Source organism: Fundulus heteroclitus, chromosome 2 (genome assembly GCF_011125445.2).
Source record: "Fundulus heteroclitus isolate FHET01 chromosome 2, MU-UCD_Fhet_4.1, whole genome shotgun sequence".
Lineage (NCBI taxonomy): Eukaryota > Metazoa > Chordata > Actinopteri > Cyprinodontiformes > Fundulidae > Fundulus > Fundulus heteroclitus.
The window spans coordinates 19,635,171-19,659,266 of record NC_046362.1 but is presented as its reverse complement, the minus strand read 5'-3'; the positions used below and the strand labels follow the sequence as shown (position 1 = coordinate 19,659,266).

At 40.2% G+C, this 24,096-nt stretch overlaps 2 protein-coding genes across 5 annotated transcripts; both read left to right on the top strand.

Moving 5' to 3' along the window:
* Positions 1 to 1,603: 1,603 nt before the first annotated feature.
* Positions 1,604 to 14,245, top strand: cers3b (ceramide synthase 3b). Of its 4 annotated transcripts, none has more exons than XM_036150132.1 (13): positions 1,604 to 1,886; positions 2,148 to 2,195; positions 2,392 to 2,470; positions 5,002 to 5,178; positions 5,352 to 5,469; positions 10,568 to 10,686; positions 10,779 to 10,836; positions 11,030 to 11,080; positions 11,177 to 11,269; positions 11,553 to 11,681; positions 13,415 to 13,521; positions 13,604 to 13,757; positions 13,862 to 14,245. In XM_036150132.1, the coding sequence occupies exons 4-13, from the start codon at positions 5,006 to 5,008 to the stop codon at positions 13,988 to 13,990; spliced, it is 1,131 nt and encodes a 376-aa protein (XP_036006025.1). In that variant the 5' UTR covers positions 1,604 to 1,886; positions 2,148 to 2,195; positions 2,392 to 2,470; positions 5,002 to 5,005; the 3' UTR covers positions 13,991 to 14,245. The 4 variants fall into 4 exon arrangements, with proteins under 4 accessions (XP_036006025.1, XP_036006019.1, XP_036006016.1 ...); XM_036150126.1 differs by having other exon boundaries at positions 2,028 to 2,195; XM_036150123.1 differs by having other exon boundaries at positions 1,604 to 2,195.
* cfap161 (cilia and flagella associated protein 161) lies at positions 14,024 to 23,693 on the top strand. The gene is made up of 8 exons (XM_036150148.1): positions 14,024 to 14,658; positions 17,535 to 17,624; positions 17,712 to 17,929; positions 18,017 to 18,098; positions 20,306 to 20,341; positions 20,461 to 20,583; positions 20,682 to 20,755; positions 23,421 to 23,693. Exons 1-8 carry the CDS (start codon positions 14,587 to 14,589, stop codon positions 23,575 to 23,577), a joined length of 852 nt encoding a protein of 283 aa, XP_036006041.1. The 5' UTR covers positions 14,024 to 14,586; the 3' UTR covers positions 23,578 to 23,693.
* The last annotated feature ends 403 nt before the right edge of the window (positions 23,694 to 24,096 follow it).

Genomic DNA, 24,096 nt, shown 5'->3' with positions numbered 1-24,096 from the left:
CTCATACAGTACATTGCATAGATTCATTACTCACATGGTGTTACAGTTGAGATGGTTATTTCAGTAAGTTTCAACGATTATATCTTACAACTAACGAAAACCCTCAATCCTGTTTCTCAGAAAATCACAGAGTAACAATTGTAAAGAAAAAAAAAAGAGTTTCAATACAGACAGGAACAGTACGTCCATTTACTGAACAGTGTGTGCACTTCATATTTGGTCAGAGCTCCTTTATAAAGAATTATTGCATCAACGTAACGTAGCATGGTTGCTCCACTGCGGTCTTAAGGGATGTAGCTTTAATGGTAAAATGGGAAATGAATGGCACTTGTACAGCACTTTATCAAGTCCAAAGCGCTTTGCGGTCATTCGCACGTTCATTGAGCGTGCTGAACGAGCTGAAGACCACCTAATAGTGGTCTTCAGCTCGTCTGTGCTGTTGGCTCTAAAGCAGTGGCGTAGCCAGAAATTGCTTTTCGTCCGGGCCTAGTAAAAAAAATGGGTGGGCCAAATAATTATAATTGAAAGTAAGTTTATTTATAAGTTGCACATTTGTAAGTTCACTATGGAGAAGATACAGGCTGAGGTGAAGGAGAATATACCTTCTGACAGCGAAAAAACATAATCAGGACCCATCATCGCCTGTGAGACGATGGGGATGTGGCGGAAGGAAGCTGAAACTGAACCCACAAGTTTCTGATTGCAAAACAACTCTTCCCACTGATCCTCAGTCGCCCCAAAAAATGCTAAATGATCACCCCCTAAACTCTTAAATGCACTTTGCTTCTCTGAAAGACGTAACTAACTATCCATAGTGCTGGAGCAGTTTTTTCTTTTTTCCTTCCACTGAATTTTCCATTAATGTGCTTCAAAACAGCTCTCTGTTGGCTTGCTGCTCACCCTCTTTGTGTAGGATGTCAACGCCTGTCAAGCCAGCCTTGTTCTCCATGATTGTGCGTACAACCATAACGTACCCATGATATAACATTTCAACATTAGAACTCCTTTCAGATGGACCTTGTGTAAAATAGCCTATTTTCCAAGGAAGTGAACTTCAGGGTTCTTTACCTGTAAACCATAATCCCTAAAATTAATAGAAACAAACTATAAAAATGTATAACACTGTATGATACCCGTGTGTATGTTTAAATGACATACACAGTAAAGTAACTTGCTCATCGTTCAGCCACTAGTAGATTGGAACAGGTGTATATGGCTGTCATTTTCTTGTCTCTGTTGCCCTCCTCTGGTGCGTGCTGTAACACAACAAAAATGGGATTCATATTTTTTTTAAAAAGACTCCCGGAAATGCGTTGCTTTTGCTTTTATAGCCCACTAGAAATTGGCATTTTCAAGGTTTAACCGCTACCAACACTAATACCACCAGTTATACCCAACTAGTTCCTGGGAATAAACATTTGTCTTGAGGGAAAACAAAGGAAATTTGAGATTGCTTGCCGCGCCCAGAGTAGCCGATTCTCTATTTATATGTTTATTATTAACTCAGGTAGCTATCTGCACTGCATGATGTTTCACTCTTTGTTCTCGTGTGTGTGTGAGAGAGTTCCTCTTTCTCCCTTGGCTCCTCCTCCTCCTCCTCCTCTGCTCCACCAGTGAATGGGGCCTTTGTGGGGGCTGTTCGGCATTCCAAGGGAATTCTTGCAGGTGAGGTAAAAGGATCCCGATCCTGCCCTTTAGATGACTGTTGCAGCTTATTCTTTACGGGCTACAAAAAAAGAAAAGAAAAAAAATTGGCAAAATGCTACAAGAGCACTGAGCTGTTTACAGTTTCATATCTCTAAAGAACTGTGACAACTACCAGGGTGTGATCCAGAGAGCAGGCAAAGTGGGAGGGAAGGATTCAGGATTTTTTTTTTTGCCACCAGGTGAGCAACCACACTCCTCCTGATCTGTTCAATATGTTCACTGGAGATTCTTTGAGCTCAGTCATGTACATTGTGCAGATTAGGAAGATAACTGACTTACAGGCGAACCTTTTTTTATTTTAATTTTCACCCCTTCTTCAGTAAATTTCTTTAAAGCCCCAATGCATCCAAAAGTGTGTAGGATCTAACAGAACTGTTATCTGGGGTGATTAACTGCACTATATGGGTGGTATGAGTAATACATTGACCTCATGCGGGCAGATACCCAGACGCCACCCAGCATCGCCTGAACCGGGTCGCATCGTAAGGGTAAGTCTGTGAATGTTGAGCTTTTCATTTCTTTTGCTGTACGTTTATATCCGCTGATGTCTTCTGGAGGCAGCCTGTCAGTGAAGAGGGCGATGGTGTCAACATCTGGAGGCATGGATTAAAAGGTGTATTGTGAAAGGGTCGATTAGGCAGAGGATAATTTGTGTTGCGCTATCTTTTTCTTCGCTTTCATCAGACCTGGTGAGACACAACTGTATCTGCTTCAGCTCCTCTTCCCCCGCTGTTGAAACTTGTCAAGACAACGCTGCCTGCAGGTATGTCTGCCTTTTCCCATGCTGACTTATTAACCACCCCTTAGCTTCAGGGACACGATCATGACTTATGCAGCCTTAATAAATACATTTAATAAAAAACAAAACAAAACATGATTCATCTTCTCTATTACTCAAAAAGCCCTGAATGCAGATGTAAAGACCAGTTTCCCCATGCTCAAATATCATATTCTATCTACACTTTGCTATGGGCAGAGTCCACAAGAGGAAGGACTTTACTTCTCTTTAATCTCTGCTTCCATGAATTGTTCCTCACCGTTCTTTATCTTTCTTGCCCTTTGATATCTGCTGGAGCTCTCTATCTCCAGCGTGCCGGATGCCTTTACAACTTCCAAGTCCTTCCAGCATAGATTCGGTTACATATTCTAGATCTCTAGATGCTTGACTAATAGGTAATTGCAGGCTCGTATCTAATTTGAAATGGCCGGTGATAACAGCGACGCATGTGAGACTTCTGCATTGTATCGCTGGATGTCAGCGCTGAGACAGCTGGTCATCACATTGTCGTTGGTAGACTGAAAATGGTGGGTGGGCTTTGTCTGGTGCTCTGCTAGATTGGGTCGAACCGTTTTTGCCAGGCCCACACCACTTTGTCCCATTTGGTGTTTGCTGTCTCTGCGACCTTCTGCGACTGTGTGTTCCACCCCGTGCTCTCCGATCTCAGGGTACTGGTCTTCTAAAAGGTCCTAAAGCTAACAGAAAAACTGTTAGGGGAGCAGGCTTTTTCTTTCTGTGTCCCATCTTTGTGCAACAGTCGTGTTATTTTTAGAGTGAAGCTAAAGACCCACTTGTTCACCTTCTCTTATGTGGCTTCAATCTATGCCCAAAGTTCAATCGTTTCTTTTTGTGTTTCCCTTTTCATTTTAGCTGTTTTTAAATTGTATTGTTTTCTTCCTATATTTTATCACTTTTATCCTATACTGTCTGTTTCGCACTTAGTCTGAAAACGCTTCATGAAAAAATTTATCTGAGCAAACTAAGATCACACGTGGGAGTCTTAGGTTTATTCAACATCTATATGAAAATGATTATCTTTACTTAATCCATCCTTTAAGGTAGCAGTGGGCTGCCACTGTGTGGCGACCAGGATGGATTCTGGGGCTTGCTCAGGGATCTAGAGTGGCGGTGTGTGGGATTAAAACCCGGGATTCAAAGTCTGATCCAGAATTAGCCTGGCGTCTCCATAAAATCATCATAAAGTGTTTGTTGTCAAAACAGGACATAGAAAAAATCTGGTGCATGTTTTTTTTTTTCTTTAATTGGCTAGACTATTATTATGGTATCTTTGCCAGTCATCCTCATCATCATCCAGCTACAGGTCATCCAAAATGTTGCTGTCAGAATCCTGGACGACGCATGAGAGATGGACCACATCACACCAGTCCACACTGACTGTTCTGGCTCCCCGTTTGTTAAAATATTGCTTTAAAAATCCTTTTAATGGCCAATAAAGCTCTGAATGGGAAGAGGCGAAAACACTCTGAAGAGTTATTAAGCATCACCTGAACCCAACGGGTAGCTAGTCTCTGTGGTTCTCAGGTCAGGAACCAACTTCCTGAAAACCTGACGTTTGCAGAAAAAGTTGGCTCATTTAAATGAAAACATTTCTGTTTTCACCCTTTTGGTACTAATGCTTTGAGTAGTTATGTGGAATGCTTTGACGTTTCAGCGTTTCTACTTGTTTTACTTATTATTGTTCTTTATTGTTTATTTATCTTGAAATACTGGGTGTCTTCTTTCCATTATTTTGTCATCGTCGTCGTTCTGTACCCACTGCCCCTTTTGTCTCTGTCCCTCTGTTCTCTGTCTTTCTATCCCCTCAGCCTGCGTTGTCGGGTAACCCTCCCAAATTCAAAATGATAAAGATTGCAATAGGAGGAGTCTAAAATACTCCTGCTTTGCAAAGCAAAATCTGTCAATGCAATTGGAAGGATATCAGTCACACAACACTGACTGTGAGACAATGCCGGTGAGATGGAAACAAAAAAAATCTGATTACTGCAGCTTTACTAAAAAGGTTAAATATTACTTAATTTCCATTATGTCATAGCTATTTGTTAGTTGTTAATTTGCCCTTCACAGTTTTTTTTCCCTTTGTGTGACACTTAAATGTGACCATTATTCTTTTAATGTCTTTCTTATCCTTAATGCAATTATTTTCCCCACTTTTCCTTTATTTTTGTGTAAGGTACTTTGAATCACACGGCATATAAACGACCTTATAGAAATAAACACACCTTACTTTGTACAGATAAAAACCTTGTTTCTCCGTAAATCTACTTGGACCTCACCACAGTACATTAGAACAGCAAATACTTAACTTTTTATTGAGGAAGTTCTTTTTTTTAATGTAGCTGTACCAAAATAACCGTGAGTCCAATACAATTCTCTCCCTGCGACTGCTTTCATTTACTCTCTTTTATTTAAGAAAAATTAATGATAAAAACAAACAAATGACTTAAATTATTTTAAATTGTGTTTTAAAAATTATTTTTTTTCTTTTCACATTTTAGCATCATGTTGCAGACAATCAGAGAGTGGCTGTGGTGGGAACGTCTGTGGCTTCCAGAAAAAGTCTCCTGGGCGGATCTCGAGGACAAAGAAGATCGTACTTATGCCAAAGCCTCTCAACTGTATGCTGCGGTGCCCTGTGCCCTCTGCCTGCTAGTGGTCAGATATCTGTTTGAAAGGCAAGAATACGCAGCACCAGAGTAAACGTGGCTGAGACTTTAGCCGTGCAATCGTCTGATTTCAAAATACTGGGATTATATTGCACAAACTCGAAGCAATGTTGAGACATTCTAAAGAGGCCGCTGCTGTTGTGTTATGAGGGAGGTTTACAAAGATCTGTGTGCTGTTGCAGATATTTGGCCACGCCACTGGCTAATGCGCTAGGGATCAGAGACAAGGTGCGTCTCACAGCCGAGCAAAACCCAATCCTAGAAAAGTACTTCTGCAGTCAAGCCCGTAACCCATCACAGGTACGTTAAAAGACTCAGTGCATGAAGAAACAAGGACGTTTTTTTTTTTTTTTTTTTTTTTTTTTCCCTTCTTACAAAGTTTCATCCAAGTCAGCAATGTGTTGCGCTTTGGAGCAATTTAGCTTTTATATTTGTTCATCAGTGAAAAAAGAAACGAATTGTAGAGCAAAATAAGGAGAAGATCCACATAAAGGATCCCTAAGACAGGAATAAAAAGCTAACAGATCTTCGCAGCAAAAAGTGAGCAAATTAAGAATAAGAATGAAATGTTTTAAAATAAACTCACTGTGCTCTGAAAAAAAGTACTCACTTGTATGTATTTCTTGTTTTTGCCAAACTTTAAGCTTTCAGATTATCAAAAAATAAACAATAAATCATATACTACAATTATGATCGGAGTAAATGTAAAATGCAGTCGATAAATAACAATGTCCTTTATTGGCTGCATGGCTGAGCAGCCAGACGATTCTTGGCTGGAATCTTGGCCAGCGGCCTTTCAGCAGTGAGTTTGCTTGTTCCTCCCGCCATGCTTGGGTTCACTCCAGTGGCTCCAACTTTTTTCCACAGTCTAAAAAATTGGATTTGGATGAAAACTGGCCTTTGGTCTGCGTGTCTATGTGTGACCATGGTTGTCTGTTCTTCACGTCTCAGTTACAACCTCAAACATATTCACCTATGCTGTTAGTTGTCCTTCTGCATAACCAAAGCATGCTTAAGGTCATAAACCGACAGCAGGACAGTGTCCTTCAGATATTTTCCATTATACAGCAAAATGTGTGTTTCCATCAGTTACGGCCAGTCGTCCAGATGCTCAAGCAGTACAGTAGCTCCAGACCATTCAATTCAATTCAATTCAATTTTATTTATATAGCGCCAAATCATGAAACATGTCATCTCAAGGCACTTTACAAAGTCAAGTTCAATCATATTATACAGATTGGGTCAGATTATACAGATTGGTCAAAAATGTCCTATATAAGGAAACCAGTTGATTGCATCAAAGTCCCGACAAGCAGCATTCACTCCTGGGGAACCGTAGAGCCACAGGAAGAGTCATCTGCATTGTACATGGCTTTGCTGCAATCCCTCATACTGAGCAAGCATGAAGCGACAGTGGGAAGAAAAACCACCCATTAACGGGAAAAAAAAACCTCCGGCAGAACCGGGCTCAGTATGAACGGTCATCTGCCTCGACCGACTGGGGTTACAGAAGACAGAACAGAGACACAACAAGAGAAACAAAAAAGCACAGAAGCACACATTGATCTAGTAATCTGTTCTACATTAGATGGTAGTAGCGGGTGAGCCGTCTTCTCTGGATGATGTCACAGTTAACAGAACGCCAGACCAGGTGTACCCACTATGAAGAGAAAAGAGAGAGAACAGAAAGTTAAAGCAGAAATGACAACACATAATGCATAATTGAAGAACAGTAGAACTCAATATAGTGAGAAAATTAGATCCTGATATACTCCAGTAACCTAAGCCTATAGCAGTAAAACTATAAAGGTAGCTGAGAGTAACATGAGTCACTAGTTATAATTTTTGTCAAAAAGAAAAGTTTTAAGCCTAGTCTTAAAAGTAGACAGGGTGTCTGCCTCACGGACCAAAACTGGGAGTTGGTTCCACAGGAGAGGAGCCTGATAGCTAAAGGATCTGCCTCCCATTCTACTTTTAGAGACTCTAGGAACCACCAGCAGACCTGCGGTCTGAGAGCGAAGTGCTCTGTTAGGAACATACGGGGTAATCAGAGCTCTGATATATGATGGAGTTTGATTATGAAGGGCTTTATACGTTAGAAGAAGAATTTTAAATTCTATTCTTGATTTAACAGGAAGCCAATGAAGGGAAGCTAAAATTGGAGAAATATGATCCCTCTTGTTGATTTTCATCAGAACTCTTGCTGCAGCATTTTGGATCAGCTGAAGGCTTTGAACTGCATTTTGTGGAATTCCTGATAGTAAAGAATTACAATAGTTCAGCCTTGAAGTAACAAATGCATGGACCAGTTTTTCAGCATCACTCCTGGACAGAATGTTTCTAATTTTGGCGATATTCCGGAGGTGAAAAAAGGAAACTCTGGAAACCTGTTTAATATGGGATTTAAATGACATGTCTTGGTCAAAAATAACACCAAGATTTTTAACTTTATTACCAGAGGCCAGGTTAATGCCACCCAGATTAAGTGATTGGTTAAGAAGTTTATTTTTTGAGGACTCTGGCCCAAAGATTAAAACTTCGGTCTTGTCAGAATTTAGATGCAGGAAATTTAAAGTCATCCAGCTTTTGATGTCATCAAGACATGACTGCAGTCGAAGTAATTGATTGGATTCATCAGGATTTATGGATAAATATAGCTGAGTATCATCAGCATAACAGTGGAAATTAATCCCATGCTGTCTGATAATTTTGCCTATCGGAAGCATATATATAGTAAAGAGAATTGGTCCAAGGACTGAACCCTGTGGTACTCCACAGGTGACCCTAGAGTTTGAGGAAGATTTATTATTAACATGAACAAATTGGAATCTGTCTGACAGATAAGATTTAAACCAGCCTAATGCTTTCCCCTTAATCCTTACAGTATGTTCAAGTCTTTGTAGGAGAATATTGTGATCAACTGTATCAAACGCAGCACTGAGATCTAACAGGACAAGTATAGACACAAGTCCATTATCTGAGGCCATGAGAATATCATTAGTGACCTTCACCAGAGCTGTTTCAGTGCTATGATGAGCTCTGAAGCCTGACTGAAACTCCTCAAGTAGGTCATTACTTTGTAAATGTTCACAAAGTTGATTAGCAACTACTTTCTCAAGAATTTTAGATGAGAAAAGAAGATTAGATATAGGTCTGTAATTTACTAACTCATCTTGATCAAGAGAAAGTTTCTTAAGTAAAGGTTTAATAACAGCTACTTTCAAAACCTGTGGTACATATCCATTTACTAAGGATAGATTAATCATGTCTAAAATAGTGCCACTGATCAAAGGGAATATGTCCTTAAACAACTTGGTTGGGATTGGGTCTAACATACAGGTAGAAGGTTTAGATGAAGCTAAAATTTTAGATAGCTCAGAAAGCTCTACTGCTTCTAAACAGTTCAAACACTGCGCAGATTCTAAAGATTCCTCCAATGCTGCCTCACTTACTGAGGCAGCATTACATCACACTACCACCACTATAATTTACCGTCATGAGGCTCTTTTTCTAAAAAGCTCTGTTAATGTCACACAGGAGTCTGCACCAGTTACATAACTGTGAGTTAATGTAACCAGATGCACACTTTCCAAAGTGTCCCAAAGATCATCAGAATGTTTTTCGCTAATGTGAGACTTATCTTTGTGTGTGTGTGTGTGTGTGTGTGTGTGTTTTGGTCTGCATTGGCTCTGGCCTTGGAACTCGGCCATGAATGCCATTTTGGCCCGGTCTCTTTCTTATTGTTGAATTGTGAACACTGAGGCAATGCCCGAGATGTTGCTCTGTGTCAGGTCGGCCACTTGTGGAAAGGTTCCCCACTGTTCCTCGTTTTCTCCATTTGGGGAAAACGTCTCTCTCTGTGGTTCGCTGACATCCCAAAACCTTAGAAATGGCTTCACAACCCTCCCCAGGCTGATTCAGAGCAGCGGTCAAGATCACACAACTCATTCCAAGTGACTGCCATAACGGCAAAACAAAACAGACATGATACCTACCAGATCAGAAATAGTTTTAGTTCTCTGATGTAAGATTTAATCTAGAGCGGTGAATATGGCCAATAAAGTTTACAAGTAAATCCATGACTTCTCAATCTGCTGGTCCAAACTGGTCTGCTAACAGATTCTAAAACATAGAAGGAGACTGTTTAATTTTGCAACAGTGCAGTGTTGCAGGTGGCCTTCATGGGCACTAAACCTGGAGGTTATAGGTCTAGCGCCCCTAGTGGCTAAAGGTTACATAACTGCTGATTTCAAGCCTCACACTGAGGCTAGATGGTACACACTGGTGCACCATCTAGTGGTGCCTTAATTGAATTACAAATGACCTCGCTTCAGCTTCTATAATATCATAAATGTCTCAATATCAACAAGTATGTCGTCCATGTATTTGCTACCGCTAATATCTACTGCCATCGCGTGAAACGGTTTTTGGCACTGTTGCCATGTCCGCCTAGTATACGCGACTTTGGCCTTGCTTTTACTTTTTTAAAGTCGCCTGTATATTCTATGAGTTGCGGGTTGTGGATGCAGGATTCTAGCCTCATGAGACCATCCTGATCTCGCGAGCTTTCAAGGTTTCACTCGCAGATCAGTCTGGCTACTCTCCGTTAAAGAAAATTTGGAGCAGTTCACCAAACGAAAGTCCAATCAGCGTTGGCTTTGAGGCGGATTGAGGTGTGACGCAACGAGAAGCGCGACAGTTCAGTCTAAAGAACATGGCGGCTTCAGCCGGTGAAACTAGCGTTAGCGTGGCTATCGAGCAAGTTTTATCGGAATTACAGAGTATTTCTTTGCTGAGCTAACGAGCCTTTACCTGCAGCAGCAAGAGTAGCTTGGCTTGCGGTTGTGTTTCGCATGTTGACGAGTACGTCATATGCTACGTTGATCTGATTGGTTTATTTGGCCCGTCTATCACCAACATAGGCCAATCAGCTAACCAGTATTTTTGCCCCTTCCCAAAATTACTTCAACGGAAGGTTTCCAGATGGATATGCGAAGCAAATCTATCTGGCGGCATAACATTAAGAACCATAAAACATCTTGACTTCGTGCCTGGCCTGTGCTTGAACAGATCTACTGTTTTCAAGTGGGTCAGCAAAAAAAAAACAACTTCTGTAAACTCCAAGACACAGTTTAGGGATTAAAAGGTAACTCTTATTGTTTTCATAAAAAATGTCTGATTAATACAACAACTAATCATATATTATAAATTAGGGAAATCGCTTGAAATAAAGCATCCAGTTTTACCTGCTTTTGGTGTTGGAAACACAAGAGAAATTAGAAATGCTGCATATTACGCTGTAGGTACGAAAACCCAATTCCTGTGTATGACTTGTGTACATTTGTGTGTGTGCAAGGCAGTGCTGTTTAACATCTAGACTGTTGGCTCTTTGGTCCAGACTGATGTTTGGTCGCTGTGTAAGAAGACCGGTTGGTCAGAGAAGAAAGTACAGCTGTGGTTCAGGAGGAGGAGGAACCAGGACCGACCGGGGCTTCGGAAGAGGTTCTGCGAGGCCAGGTTGGCGTCTTTGGATATGAAGACTTTCAAGTAGTTTGAGAACAAAAGTGTTTGCTTAAATATTGGACTTAATTGCTCCTGCGTTCCACCAGTTGGAGATGTGGCTTCTATGTCTGCGCATTCCTTGGAGGACTCTTGGCCCTTTATGATGTAAGTTTTCAGGATAATACTATCCTTATTTTCTCTTTCCACCATTACTGTGGATTATTTGTTGTAATCTGGCTTCTGCTCTGGCAAAATAATAATAATAAAAAAATAATAATGAAAATGTAAATGCGCCCAAAGGCCACAAATCACCAAATCATTCAAATCTCCTTTGGTTTCATGTTGTTCTCGTCTCTAGAAACCCTGGTTTTATGATCTGAAGGAGGTTTGGGCAGAATTTCCTAAACAGGTAACTCTATCACCTTTTTTGTATCAGTATAGGCTTCACGAGAGTGTAAGCACTGTGATTTATGAACATTTTTATGTTTGCAAAATGTTTCTTCAGTCCATGCTCCCATCGCAGTACTGGTATTACATCTTGGAAATGGGCTTTTACCTTTCTCTGCTCCTCAGCCTAACGTTTGATGTGAAAAGGAAAGTGAGTATAACATTATTCAGTATTCTTTATCTGTTTTATAATTTAATTTTAATTGTTTACCAGCTTTTTTATCAGACCTTGAATTGAAAGATTTAATCACATTTCCTGCTATATTCACAAACTGTTACTTTTGCAAGGAAGTGTGACTTAATAAAGAAAAATAATGTTATTTTGAGTAACATATACCAATGTTGACTTTGTCCGATCAATGTTAAAGTTGTAGAAAATGCTGTAATGTTATGTGATGTTATTTTTTGTAATGTTATGGTTTGCATGCTGGCAGGACTTTAAAGAGCAGGTGATTCACCATGTAGCCACGCTGACACTTCTGAGCTTCTCCTGGATTTCTAACTACATACGTATTGGAACCCTTGTGATGGCAGTTCATGACTCTTCTGACGTAGTGCTTGAGGTCAGTACTCCTTTTTACATGCAGGTCATAGTGATTCTGTCATAATCATTGCTGCAGAGAAACCTGTTTGCTGCTAAATTGGGGGTAATTCATAGTCTGATTCTGACATTTCTGAAAACAAAGGCCCTGAAGAAAAGATATTTTAATGTCTCAGAGAGAAGTAATAAAGTTAGCCATTACTAAAGGGAGTAGGAGCGCTTAAAGTGGGTATGAAAATTAGATGCAGGTGTTTTTTCTCTACAATTTGAATCCGTTTTCCATAACAGACCTCGGCAGGCTGAGCCATACCAATTTCTTTACATAGCTACATTTTGTTGACTTATTTGATCTATTTTTGGATTCTTACAATTCTTACAATGTCTCCTACAAAAGGGGACATAATGGAAGTCAGTTGCTAAAATGAGGCAAAAAAAAACAACCAAAAACAAACATAAGACTAAATAAAGCTGAAACACAATAGGTACTGAATACAAATTCAGACAGATCGTTAAAAAAATATTTATCAGCAAAACACCATGTACTACAAGGCAAAAGTTAATTATATGTAAAAACCCTGATAATCAATTATTGTGAACTTCAGTAGGAAAATGTGAGAAAATATGTGTATATAACCTTAATAGATACTTGAACCCACACAACAAATAATATATTCTTCCCATGGAGAAAGGTCTGTGCATCAAAATGTATTAAATAAACATTTAATGATCCCACCAATAGCTAGTGCCTTTTAAAGTAATCTCATCCCTTTTGTTTTGTTTTTCACATTTTATCACATTAAGAACACAAACTTCAGTTTTTATGAGATTGTATGTAGTGGACCAACATAAAGTCATGCATTTTATGGAAGGGGATAAAAAATTCTACAGCTTTTTGCACAAAAAACTCCACAACAAACAAACAAACAAAAGTCCTTGATGTATTTCCAAAGAACCCCTTTACTTGTTCTTTGTGTCTCTGCTCTGTCTTCTCTAACCCCAGTCAGTCGAGGCAGATGGCCGTTCACACTGAGCCTGGTTCTGCTGGAGGTTTTCCTCCCTGTTAAAGGGGAGTTTTCCTCTCCACTGTCACTTCATGCTTACTCGGTACGAGGGATTTCTGCAAAGCCATGGACAATGCAGACGACTGTCCACTGTGGCTCTAGCCTCTTTCATGAGGAGTGAATGCTGCTTGTCAAGACTTGATGCAATCTGCTGGGGCTCATTTGATGGGAAACTTTCTGACCAACCTCTCTGTATGATTTGACTGAATTTGACTTTGTAAAGTGCCTTGAGATGACACGTGTTGTGAATTGGCGCTATATAAATAGATTTGAATTCAATTAAATTCAAAATAAAATCTAGTGCAACCAACTTCTTTCAGAAGTCCCCTAACTTGTTAATATCAACCAGGTCTGTGCAATCTAGTTCCAGTGCCAATAGATCTATTCTGGGACAGAGGTTTGTAATGAGCAGACATGAAGACCAAGGAACACATCGGACAGGTCAAGGAGAATGTTTTGTAGAAGTTTAACAGAGGCTTGGGTTAGAAGACAATATCCCAAAGCTGTGATCAAAATAAGACTGTTACAACAGAGTTAACAATGAAAAGTTTGGTTACATTGACCTGTATGTTGTTGTTTTAAGTTTGTGGTTTCTTCATTTTTTTCATAGTTTATGAGTCTAGTTGGTATCTTGTTGATTTTGCTTTTTTAAAGAGAGATAATACTCTCATTCCTGCCATTGCTGCTTCTACAGGGTGGGAAGTTGTTTAACTACGCCAAATGGGAGCAGACCGCTAACGTCATGTTTGTGGTGTTTACGCTTGTCTTCATGGTGACAAGACTTGTTATTTTTCCTTTCTGGTGAGTGAACAAACATAAAGGAAGTCATGTAATGCACTACAAGCTGCAGTTAAGAGATATTAACGCATGCACACATCTACAGGCTCATCCACTGCACCTGGGTGTACCCACTGGAGAGGTTTGACCCCTTCTTTGGCTACTATTTCTTCAACGTCATGTTGCTGGTTCTGCAGATCCTCCACATCTACTGGGCTTTCCTAATATCGAGAATGGCTTACAAGTTTATCTTCAGCAAGGTGCGTTCAGAAGGGGTTTTTGCAGTGTGTGCGCCTTGATCCTAACCAAGCCAAATGTGTTCCTCTTTGCTGTAATTCCTCCTCTGTGGCATGTTTTCACACAGCAACTGGACGGCGATGTCCGGAGCGACGAGGAAGAGGATGACAGCGACTCGCCAAAGGATATAAATCACAAACTGAGTCACATGAACGGTGCCATGAATGGTGCCAGAGGCCGCGCCAACGGTCACTGACTCACGCAGAGGATAAGAGGAACATCGACAGCAGACTGATGGACGTTTTCTACTTGGAGTACTTCAATTAGCAATTTAAAAAAAAAAAAAACAGAGGGCAATTGCTTTTGATTGAACTGTGAAGGAACCTGAAAAGTGTGATTTTATTTTAGTCCCAATATATATATATACAGGAAGAGCTCTTTAATCTGTTTACTTGTATTTTTATGTGAGGGTACAAACTGGCATGATCATAAAAAAACAAGGGTGAAGTCATACGATTCTGTTTATGCCACCCCCGCTGATCAAGCTTTATGTATTTATTGCCTTTTATGACTGTGTGGGTGTCTATGGGACATTGGAAATCAGTATTTATTTGTGTCCTGTCAACGATGAGGTAGGCGGGCTATGAAAGATTGGATGTCCAGCGCAGTACCAGCGCGCCCTCTAGTGGCTGGTGAGAGCCTGTGAGAGCTCGTATCTAAGGAAACAGTCCCTATAGAAACCGTAACGCGAACCGTGCGCTGCAGCTTTAAACTGCGGCTCTCGACGTCTGTTAGTTTACAGGCGGATGTTTTTTTTTATTTTTCATGTAACTTTACGGAGTTACAGTCAGAATGGCTCATAACAGAAGTTATCGTCTTAAGGTGAAAATAGGAAACTGGAATGAAGACCTGGTCCGAGAGGAGGTTTGTTTGAAAAGAAAACGAGGACATGCTTTTCTGAGCTAGCCTTCACGTTAACTCGATTAGAAAGAAACGCACGACTGATAGTCTAGAATTCACGGTAAACTAAAAAAAGAAAGGTTTTAATTCATTAAATAATTGCATTTAGCCGTTTCATAATCTGAATCAACCTAATTTTTCATTTATGCACCTAAGCTTCTACACAGCATAAACAAAAAGATATGTGGAGTAATGAAGAGGGAACTTTATCCGCAATGTGGCTGTTTTATAAACAATTTTTAATTTATGTTTAGACAGTGTTTTACTACTAACAATGTGCTAAGAGTAGTGGACATTTGTATTCAGCCTACTTTTATTTAATAGCCTAGCACCCTTAAATAAAATCCAGTTCAAGAATCGCCTTCAGAAGTCCACTTTTTTTAATTGAATCCACCTGTGTTGCTTATATGAGAATTTGTAAAATTAAGGTGAAAACAGAAAGTCCTTTAGGATGTTTGTTAAAAGAGTAACCTGACATGTTGACAAATCCTGGCTAAATAGTTCATGATAATAATTTCATTAAAATGTAAATACCAGTCTGTACATTAGGCTAAATGTCATTTAATTGCTGTTGGGTTTTTTTTCTTCATTTTGAAATAATTGTCATAGCCATATTTCTTCACCGTTCAAATTTAAACGTTTTCTGCATCTCTCAGATGCAACAGATTCTGTAAAGCTGAAAATGATTCATACTTCTGGCAGCTTTAAATTTAAAATAAGTTTTAATCAACCAGGAAGTTTGTTTCTGATAGAGCATGAGACAGGCACCTCTCAATAAATAAATAAATAAAACATATGGAGTTCTAGTCAGAAAAAAATGTCTGTTTTTATTAACTTCATATTCCAAAATGGCCTGGGGAATATTATTTAGACCCTTCTCACTGACCAATGAAAAAATCCATATTGGGATTGCAGCAATCAAGCTGTTCTTTTAAGAGTGAGTGAGCTTTTTTTTTTTTGTACGTTTCCACTGCTATTTTGATCATTTATCTTTTGTGAACAGCTCCAATCTGTTGAGGTAGGAAGGCCTGAATACCATCAACCCCAATCTTTAGCTCCCTCCACAGCTTGTGTATTGTCTAGGCAGGAAACCTTTCTATTATTTATAGTCTGAATAAAAGATGTTGGTTGAAATAAATAATTACTTTATATAACAATGTCAGGAGCATGAATAATTTTAGTCTTCACAGAAAATGACAATTGAGCGTGACAAAAGCTGCTATAAAAAAAAAAAAGAATTATATGGGCGAACAAGGAGAGACAAAAAAAAACGTTATCTCGACTTTAGAGCAAGCATAGTAAATAAATGTTAATTTGTTCATAGTTCATTGTTCCCTGCTGAACTTTCGACCTTTTAATGGCTTGCTTTATTCCTGTGGGACATTCCATGTCATGTAATTTAATGTTTTACCTAACAGACACATATCTGAAAGTCAAAATAAAATTTTCAGACTTCTGAGTCATCTGTGCAATCTGGTAATGAGCAGTAGACGTTTCTCCAAAGTTTAAACCTTTAACAAACCCTGGCCTGTGAGATTTATTAGCAAGCACGGGCCGGTTACTGCTATCGAGTAATTCTGAGGTTCATTTCAGCGCTTAAAAGCTCTTTCAATGAGACGCCAGGCCAACCAGAGGCAGGAAGGGCCTTCCTCTACCTGTTCTGTGCACTGCCAGTCAGCGGGCTGAAGAAAGGATACCACACTTTTCCCTCGCTGCAGAGACAAACTTGGCAGCTTGGAAACATTTCTGGTGATGATAATCGTGAAACTAAAGGAACTCACATCATAACTATCATGGTGAAGCTGTTTTAAAACAAACATTGGCAAACTATGAGTGGCTTTTGTTAAGGAGCCAGCTGCAGGCTAGCTAACCCAGCAGATACCACTAACAATTGACCGACTCAAATCAGCTTGTAGAAAAGGTAAAGACCAGAATGGGAAAAAGATTCATGTGTTGCAGATTATAAACTAGAAAACTAAAGACCTATAGAATATTATGGGTGTAATAATATTATATATTGTAATAATAATAATATTGTAATAATAACAATAAATAGATTATTCTATTCTCTCGCTTGTTTTAAAACTGTATGGAGTTTTTGTTTAAGGTTATCATACCATGAAAATCTCATCCCCACCCATGCCTAGTTGGTATATTGTAGTAAATACACCTTCAAGGGATTTGAAATCGCCGCAAAGAAACTCAAGATAGATATATACCATTTTCTGGCCTTTATTGTGAAGCCATTTTTGATAAATCAAAGCAACTTTTGGGAATAAATAAACATTATTTTACACAACCCTTACACATGAGAAGAATCAACACGAAGAGAAAGCTTGTGTCAGCGAGAGAGCCTGCAGTGCTTGTGCCTTTAAAGAGCCTTCCAACAGTATTCGTATCAACAGAACGTGTCCACGTTTTGCTTCCTTACAACCACAAACGTCGCTGCATTTTATTGGGATTTAATGTGAGAGAACAACACAAGCAGTGCATCATTGCCAAGTTGAAAACTTTTGAAAAATAAAAATCTGAAAAGTACAGCGGCCATTTGTATTGAGACCCCAATAACCCAAAATAATATCCAGTTACTTCCAACATCAACTAGTTAGTAAATCTATTTCACTTTTGCTTACCAAATTTTTGTGTGTAATTTTGCTGCTCACTGACTGTGCTTTTAAAGACAGAAATGAATCATTTATTACGCAACGTCATCTGCCTTGGCTTGTATTGTATTATCTCTACTGATCTTGTTTTGAAAGCTGGTGAAGGTGATAAAAATCCTTAAATAGCATGTCATATCAAGACACACAACCTTGAAGCTTGTGCCATTGTTTTTCCAGGATGCAATGAAAGAATATTTTGAAAAGAAGGAGAACGGAGACCTTCTTATCCAGAAAGTGGACTTCCTCAAACAAAACATTTTGGAGCAGGTAACATGAATCTAAGCTCGTTCAAAAGCTCTAATAAAGATCCACTGGCAGCAGCGGTGACAGGGGGGTGTCTGTCCACATGTGCAGGTGAATCTCTCCGTGTCAAGCGATGGGCGGCTGCATTTTGGGGACGTTGTGATGTTGGTGAATTTGGGAGGAGAAAACCAGCCACGCAGCGCCGTCAGCATCAACGCCGATGTTGGCAGCCTGACGAAGACGCTATCGCCTGGCATCCAGACACCGTGTGGGGTCTGCGCAGGAAGCGGTATTCAACCCTGCGTTCGCACTGCTTTTATCATCACCAGGTGAGCACCCTGAAAATGGCATCAACAGAAACCTCAGAGCGAGCGAGCGACTGTTTGCCTGTGTTTGACGTTGTCCGTGTGGCGCAGTGTTGATGGCAGCCCTGAAGGATCCAGTCTGCATTTTGACCAGTGTTTTGCTCTGAGAACAACAGGTGGCTTTGCCAGAGGAGTAAGTGAAACCCTTTACTGAAGCTTTATTTCTTCAAGCGTTGATTTCTACGTCTGCTCACCTAGTCTATGTGAACTTAAACCGATGTTGAGTTGCTGCATCAGTTTTCCAAGGCTTCAGAATGTCATCAAATCATAATAAACGTAACACCAAAACCTTTCAAAATGACTGAAAGCTATACTAAAACGAGTCACTCGTCAAATTCTTGAATTTAGATTGATTCACTTTATTTATGTAGTGCAAATGTCGTCTTAAGCCACTTTTACAAGACAATGTAAATGCAGGAAAACATAGTCAGTTCAGTCCATTCCTACATAGACAGATTCAAAGTCAATTACATACATTGCAATTTGATCCTAGTTCTAAACGCAGTCTAATTTTTACCAATAAGTGTTTTCTTTGCCCATTTAAGCTCAGCTCATTGTATTGAGTCACGGCCTTTGCAGCAATCCCTACTCCCGATGAACTACGTTGCAACTAATTGTACGAAGTCCATAATTTTGCAGCAAACTCTCACATTGAGCATGCATGTGGCGACAGTCAGAAGGAAAACACATTTTACCACGATAAAGCCTGTAGCAGAACCAGGCTCAGCGGTAACTCAAACTGGATAGTCGAGCTCCATGATGGAAGCTTTTGAACGAACAAAAGCAGCTTTCATCTATTGTCTCACTTACTGCTGAGCCTATCTATGAAGTTTCACCATATCCAGTCTTTGAGCTTTGGAAAACTGCGGGCAATTTAAACAGAAAACTCATATTTGAACACATTAAGTTTTCACATATTTCCTTCTTTCATTACGTCCTGACTAGACTACTGTTGTAGTCAACTAGACTGTTGTTGTAGTCTGTTGTAGTCTAATTTTGCTTTACATTTTTAATAATGATAATAATAATAATAATAATAAACAGACATGAAAAACAACAGTTAAAAGCCATCAGTGCAGCTAAAGAAAATATTATAAAGTTTAAAATCCATTGTCATAGTTTATTTAACTGGTTTGTGATAATAAGAGCTTTGATTACAAAAACAGAGCATAATGAAGCCAGTTTATTAACCAAGATAATGAATCTACACTGTGCTCACACATTAATCATTCTACAGTTTTAAATGGGAATTGTGCTTTTGGCTTTTATTGTTACTGTGAACAAATATCTGAGGTTATTTCGGTCACTAATCTTCAAGCAATTAAATATTTGTGCCTACTACAGTCCTACCTATGGTTAGGAGCTGATGAGATTTAAGGAGCTATTGCACCCCCTGGAAACAATCCGTCCAACTCGATTAAACCTAAAATGCTCCTTTTCCTTTTTTCTAGCCGGGTAAGCTCTGTTTATAAATCTGTAGGCATAGTGAAATCGCCTTAAACACACACAACAACCCAGATCACCACACTGGGTGCAGTTGAAATGAAATCATAGAGTAGAGAACATATTTATGTCAAGCTTCATTTTCTCTCAAGTAAGCTGCTAAAACAGTTTGCTTTAATTATTTGTTTATGCACCTATAGACATCATCTGACATCATTTAACTGAACATATGGAAATCTAAGAACAGTGGTTCCTGACAAAATAAACCAAAGCGGATAAAGCAAAAGGCCACGCCTGACAGCAATTATTCTCTTCAGATTCGTGGGCGTGGAGGGGGGGGGGGGGTACACATATTTCGGGAGCTAATTTATTCGAGAAGAAAGTCTCCAATGTGACTGTAGTCTTTTTAATAATTGACACCTGAAGCCAGGTGATGTTTCTGTTAACCTTCAGTTTACCTCCAAATAGTTACACTTTAATGCATTCATTATTTAGTTAGTTATACACCGCCTACAAGACTGCCTAAAGAAATAAAATAACTAGTCAGGCACAAAAGCCTCAGTTTCTTATAAATCCTTGTTGTGTTTTGTGTTAAGTAGTACAAGCCCTTTATAGAGTAAATTCACAAACACAGTAGAAGTTATAATCAAAAGAGGCTTTATATGCTTTCTTGATCCCCATGAGGAATATTGATAAGGTATGCACTGCAGTTGTCTTAATATCACTAAAAACGTGCTTTGCAGAATCTACACCAAAAAAACAAACAGTGACAGTAATATTTGGTTGTAAAAGGTGAACAAATGCACTGATTGCATGCCAACTTGCCTTCCACACCCAATCTTTAATCTGACGTTCAACCACTGATTAAGTTTTTTCCCTGTTAATGTTTTGCCACAGCTTTACTTGACCAGTGATCTACAAAGTTTCCAAAAGGTACGTCGACATTTATTACAAAATGTTAACTGAAAATCACTGAGGCCAAAAAAAAAAAAAGAAAAAGAAAAAAAATCCTCTGCTGCTGAATATTGCAATGTTGTGTGTTTAATTTAAAGCGTTCAAAGATGTCTGGCTTTCAAGAAGTGTACCTGGATGACAGCATGTGCTTTCTGTCATGGTGGAAGATAGTGTACTTTGACCCCCAGGAAAGGCTTGAATATGAGGGTCAGCCAGTTCCTGTAAGTTATTTACTGTGTCTTCACGGTTAGATACATGCCCAACTTTTGGCAGAACATGAAATATATTGTTAACAAAAACTATCCTGCATTCTTCATAGGCTAACGAGAAGGTGCTGATCGTACACTGCAAGACAAACCAAGCCCTTGCTGCTCTGGGTGATCAGCCTCTTTGGTATTTTTATTTTTCCTTTATTAGAAACTCAAACTGAAACTGGATTTTGTTATTCTAAAGGCGGCGATTTTACAGTTTGAAAATTCCGCTTTAACTACAGGGGCATCATCTCACTCTAAACGAAAACAGAAAATTCCAGCCTTTGAGCATATTATTGCTTTTTTATTTTAACATTCCTCTTTGCACATAGACCGTCCAGAGTCCTTGGGCTTTTGGACAGGCAATAAGTATTGTGCAGCGCAGCCCAGGGCAACTTCAAAGTATGTTTCTCTAGATACTGGCCTCTATGGTGACATCTAGAGGGTATGTACCAAAACTGTTATTATTATTACTACTACTACTACATACAAAGTCTCTGAGAGCCTCTGTGCGTACAGCAGTTATGTAAATGATCAGATATGTAAAGCTTCAAATGCTCACTCTGTCCGTGGCGCCTTCCTGCATTCATTTACAGTAACGCGGTGAGTGATCCATGTAATTGGTGCACAGCATCGATGGACATCAACTTTTGCACATAAAATATTGTAAAATTTTACACACTGCTAATTAGTAGCTGCTGAGCCTCTGTATTTATCTTTCTCATTTAGAGCTGTCTGCAATTCAAACTCAGTGAATATTTTTCTTGTGTGCAAAGAATTACGCCTATATGACTTATTTACATGTATTTGTAAATGTAAAATAAGCTGTGTCCAAAAGAGAAGTTTGGGTTTTCTCTTACGGACTCAATTTGATGTTACATGAAAAATGTGCTTAGGTCTATGTGGATGCACAGTTTTGTACATCAGCATTTAGTTTTCTGGATTTAAATGTATGGCCCTAAAACAATGACAGCTTGTAGCAACATTGAAAATTCATTTAGCATTGTAAAATCAAACACTGAAAAGTCATTCATTGTTAGAAAATAAAAACTTATAATCCATCCATCCATCATCTTCTGCTTATCTGGGGTCGGATCGGGGGGTAGCAGCTTCAGTAGGGAGGCCCAGAGGTTCCTCTCCCCGGCCACTTGGGCCAGCTCCTCTGGGGGAATCCCAAGGCGTTCCCAGGCCAGCCGAAAAACATAGTCCCTCCAGCGTGTCCTGGGTCTCCCTCTGGGTCTCCTCCCGGTGGGACGTGCCCGGAACACCCCACCAGGGAGGCGTCCAAGAGGCATCCTGACCAGATGCCCGAGCCACCTCTACTTGCTCCTCTCGATGTGGAGGAGCAGCAGCTCTACTCTGAGTCCTCCCCGGATGACAGAGCTCCTCACCCTATCTCTAAGGGAGAGCCCAGACACACTACGGAGAAAACAAATTTTGGCCGCTTGTATCCAGGATCCCGTTCTTTCGGTCACGACCCAAAGCTCGTGACCATAGATGAGGGTAAGAACGTAGATCGACCGGTGAAGAGAGAGCTTCGCCTTTTGGCTCAGCTCTCTCTTCACCACAACGGACCGGTACAGCGCCCGCTTCACAGCAGACGCTGCACCAATCCGCCTGTCGATCTCCCGCTCCATCTTCCCCTCATTCGTGAACAAGACCCCAAGATACTTGAACTCCTCCACTAGGGGCAGCACATCCTTCCCAACCCGGAGAAGGCACTCTACCCTTTTCCGGTTCAAGACCATGGTCTCAGATTTGGAGACACTGATTTTCATCCCAGCCGCTTCGCACTCGGCTGCGAACCGCTCCAGTGAGAGCTGTAGATCACGCCTTGATGAAGCCAACAGAACCACATCATCCGCGAATAGCAGAGGCCCCCAAAACGGATTTCCTCAACACCTTGGCTGTGCCTAGAAATTCTGTCCATAAAAATTATTAACAGAATCGGTGACAAGGGGCAACCTTGGAGGAGTCCAACTCTCACCGGAAACGAGTCCGACTTACTGCCGGCAATGCGGACCAAACTCTGACACCGGTCATACAGAGACCTGACAGCCCTTATTAAAGGGTCCGGTACTCCATACTCCCGGAGTACCCCCCACAGGATCCCCCGAGGGACAAGGTCAAATGCCTTCTCCAGATCCACACATATAGACTGGTTGGGCAAACTCCCATGCACCCTCCAGGATCCTGCTGAGGGTGTAGAGCTCATCCAGTGTTCACGGCCAGGACCAAAACCGAAACACTTATGATGATATTCTCATTTTATGCTGCAGCTTTTTTCCAATGAGAGATGTTTTCAGTGTCACTGCAGAGCTCCTTCAGCTACGATGTCACTACAAGCTGGCACTGTTTTGCCGTCGGGAAAACAGCGAGCCTTCCGTTTTTCCAGTACTCCTCATCATCTACCTGCTGTCACTGGTTTAGCTCCATGTCACTACAATCATTAGCTGTATAAGCTAATGAAGATAATATTATTGAAAGTAATACCCTTTCTTGTAGTCGAGCAGCATTACTTGACCGGAGCGTTCCATAAGTTCACTGCAGGTAGATGATAAAAAGCGGTTTTACTGTTAGGGCGTTCTATTTTCCACAAAGTAAGCACAAAGTCCCTGGTACAGACGACAGCAACATATAGTTTCTGATTAAGATAAAGCCTCACACTGAGTCCAAAAGTCTACATTATACAGTTTCTTTCAAACTAGAAGTTCTAATGCCTTTTTTTTAAAGTAGCTCCAAGTTAAAGCTTGGTAATAATGAGGATTTTTTGCTGCACTCAGGGGTGTATTTTTTTTCTCTTGCAGGACTGCTTACGGGAAAGAATATGAAGTGACAGCTCACACATTCCTTGACTCCCATAAAGCTGAAGAGCAGGTCAATCACTGGATCCTGTGCACTTCTGATCCCCCTGGGGAGGGACTTGTAGCACTGAGGCAGGAGGAAACTGCAGCTAACCACTAGCAGCTCGGCTATGCTTGTGCAGGCTTTTGAATGTAGTAGCTCCAACTCTTTTAACTTGCAAAAACAGCATAAACATTGCCTGAAATTCTCACAATAAAAACCCTTTTCTAACTGGACTTTTTTCTAATGCGACTTTTACTTTATAACAAAGGAGATTCTTGGCTAGATTTCAACCATAGGGATATGGTTATACAATCTTTTCTTATGAAAATGAAGTTGATGAATATTTCCATTGCTCTTAGATGATGTGAAGTAGCCCTTTTCTAAAGCATTTGCTCTTGAGCATACCATGACTAATTATTGCTAAATCCACTGACCAATTAACTTAAACCCCATAGATCAGGGGTCTAGTTTATTGCCAAGTAGGTTTGCACTTACGCAGAAGGTCTGGAGATGCTACGTTGGTATAACTTGTAGGTCTGAACGGGGGAGGGAGAGTGGCAGTGTCAAGTGTCATGGGCGGCTCTTGGCCTTGTTGATAAGGCTGGTAGCAGATGGGAAGAAACTGTTCTTGTGGCG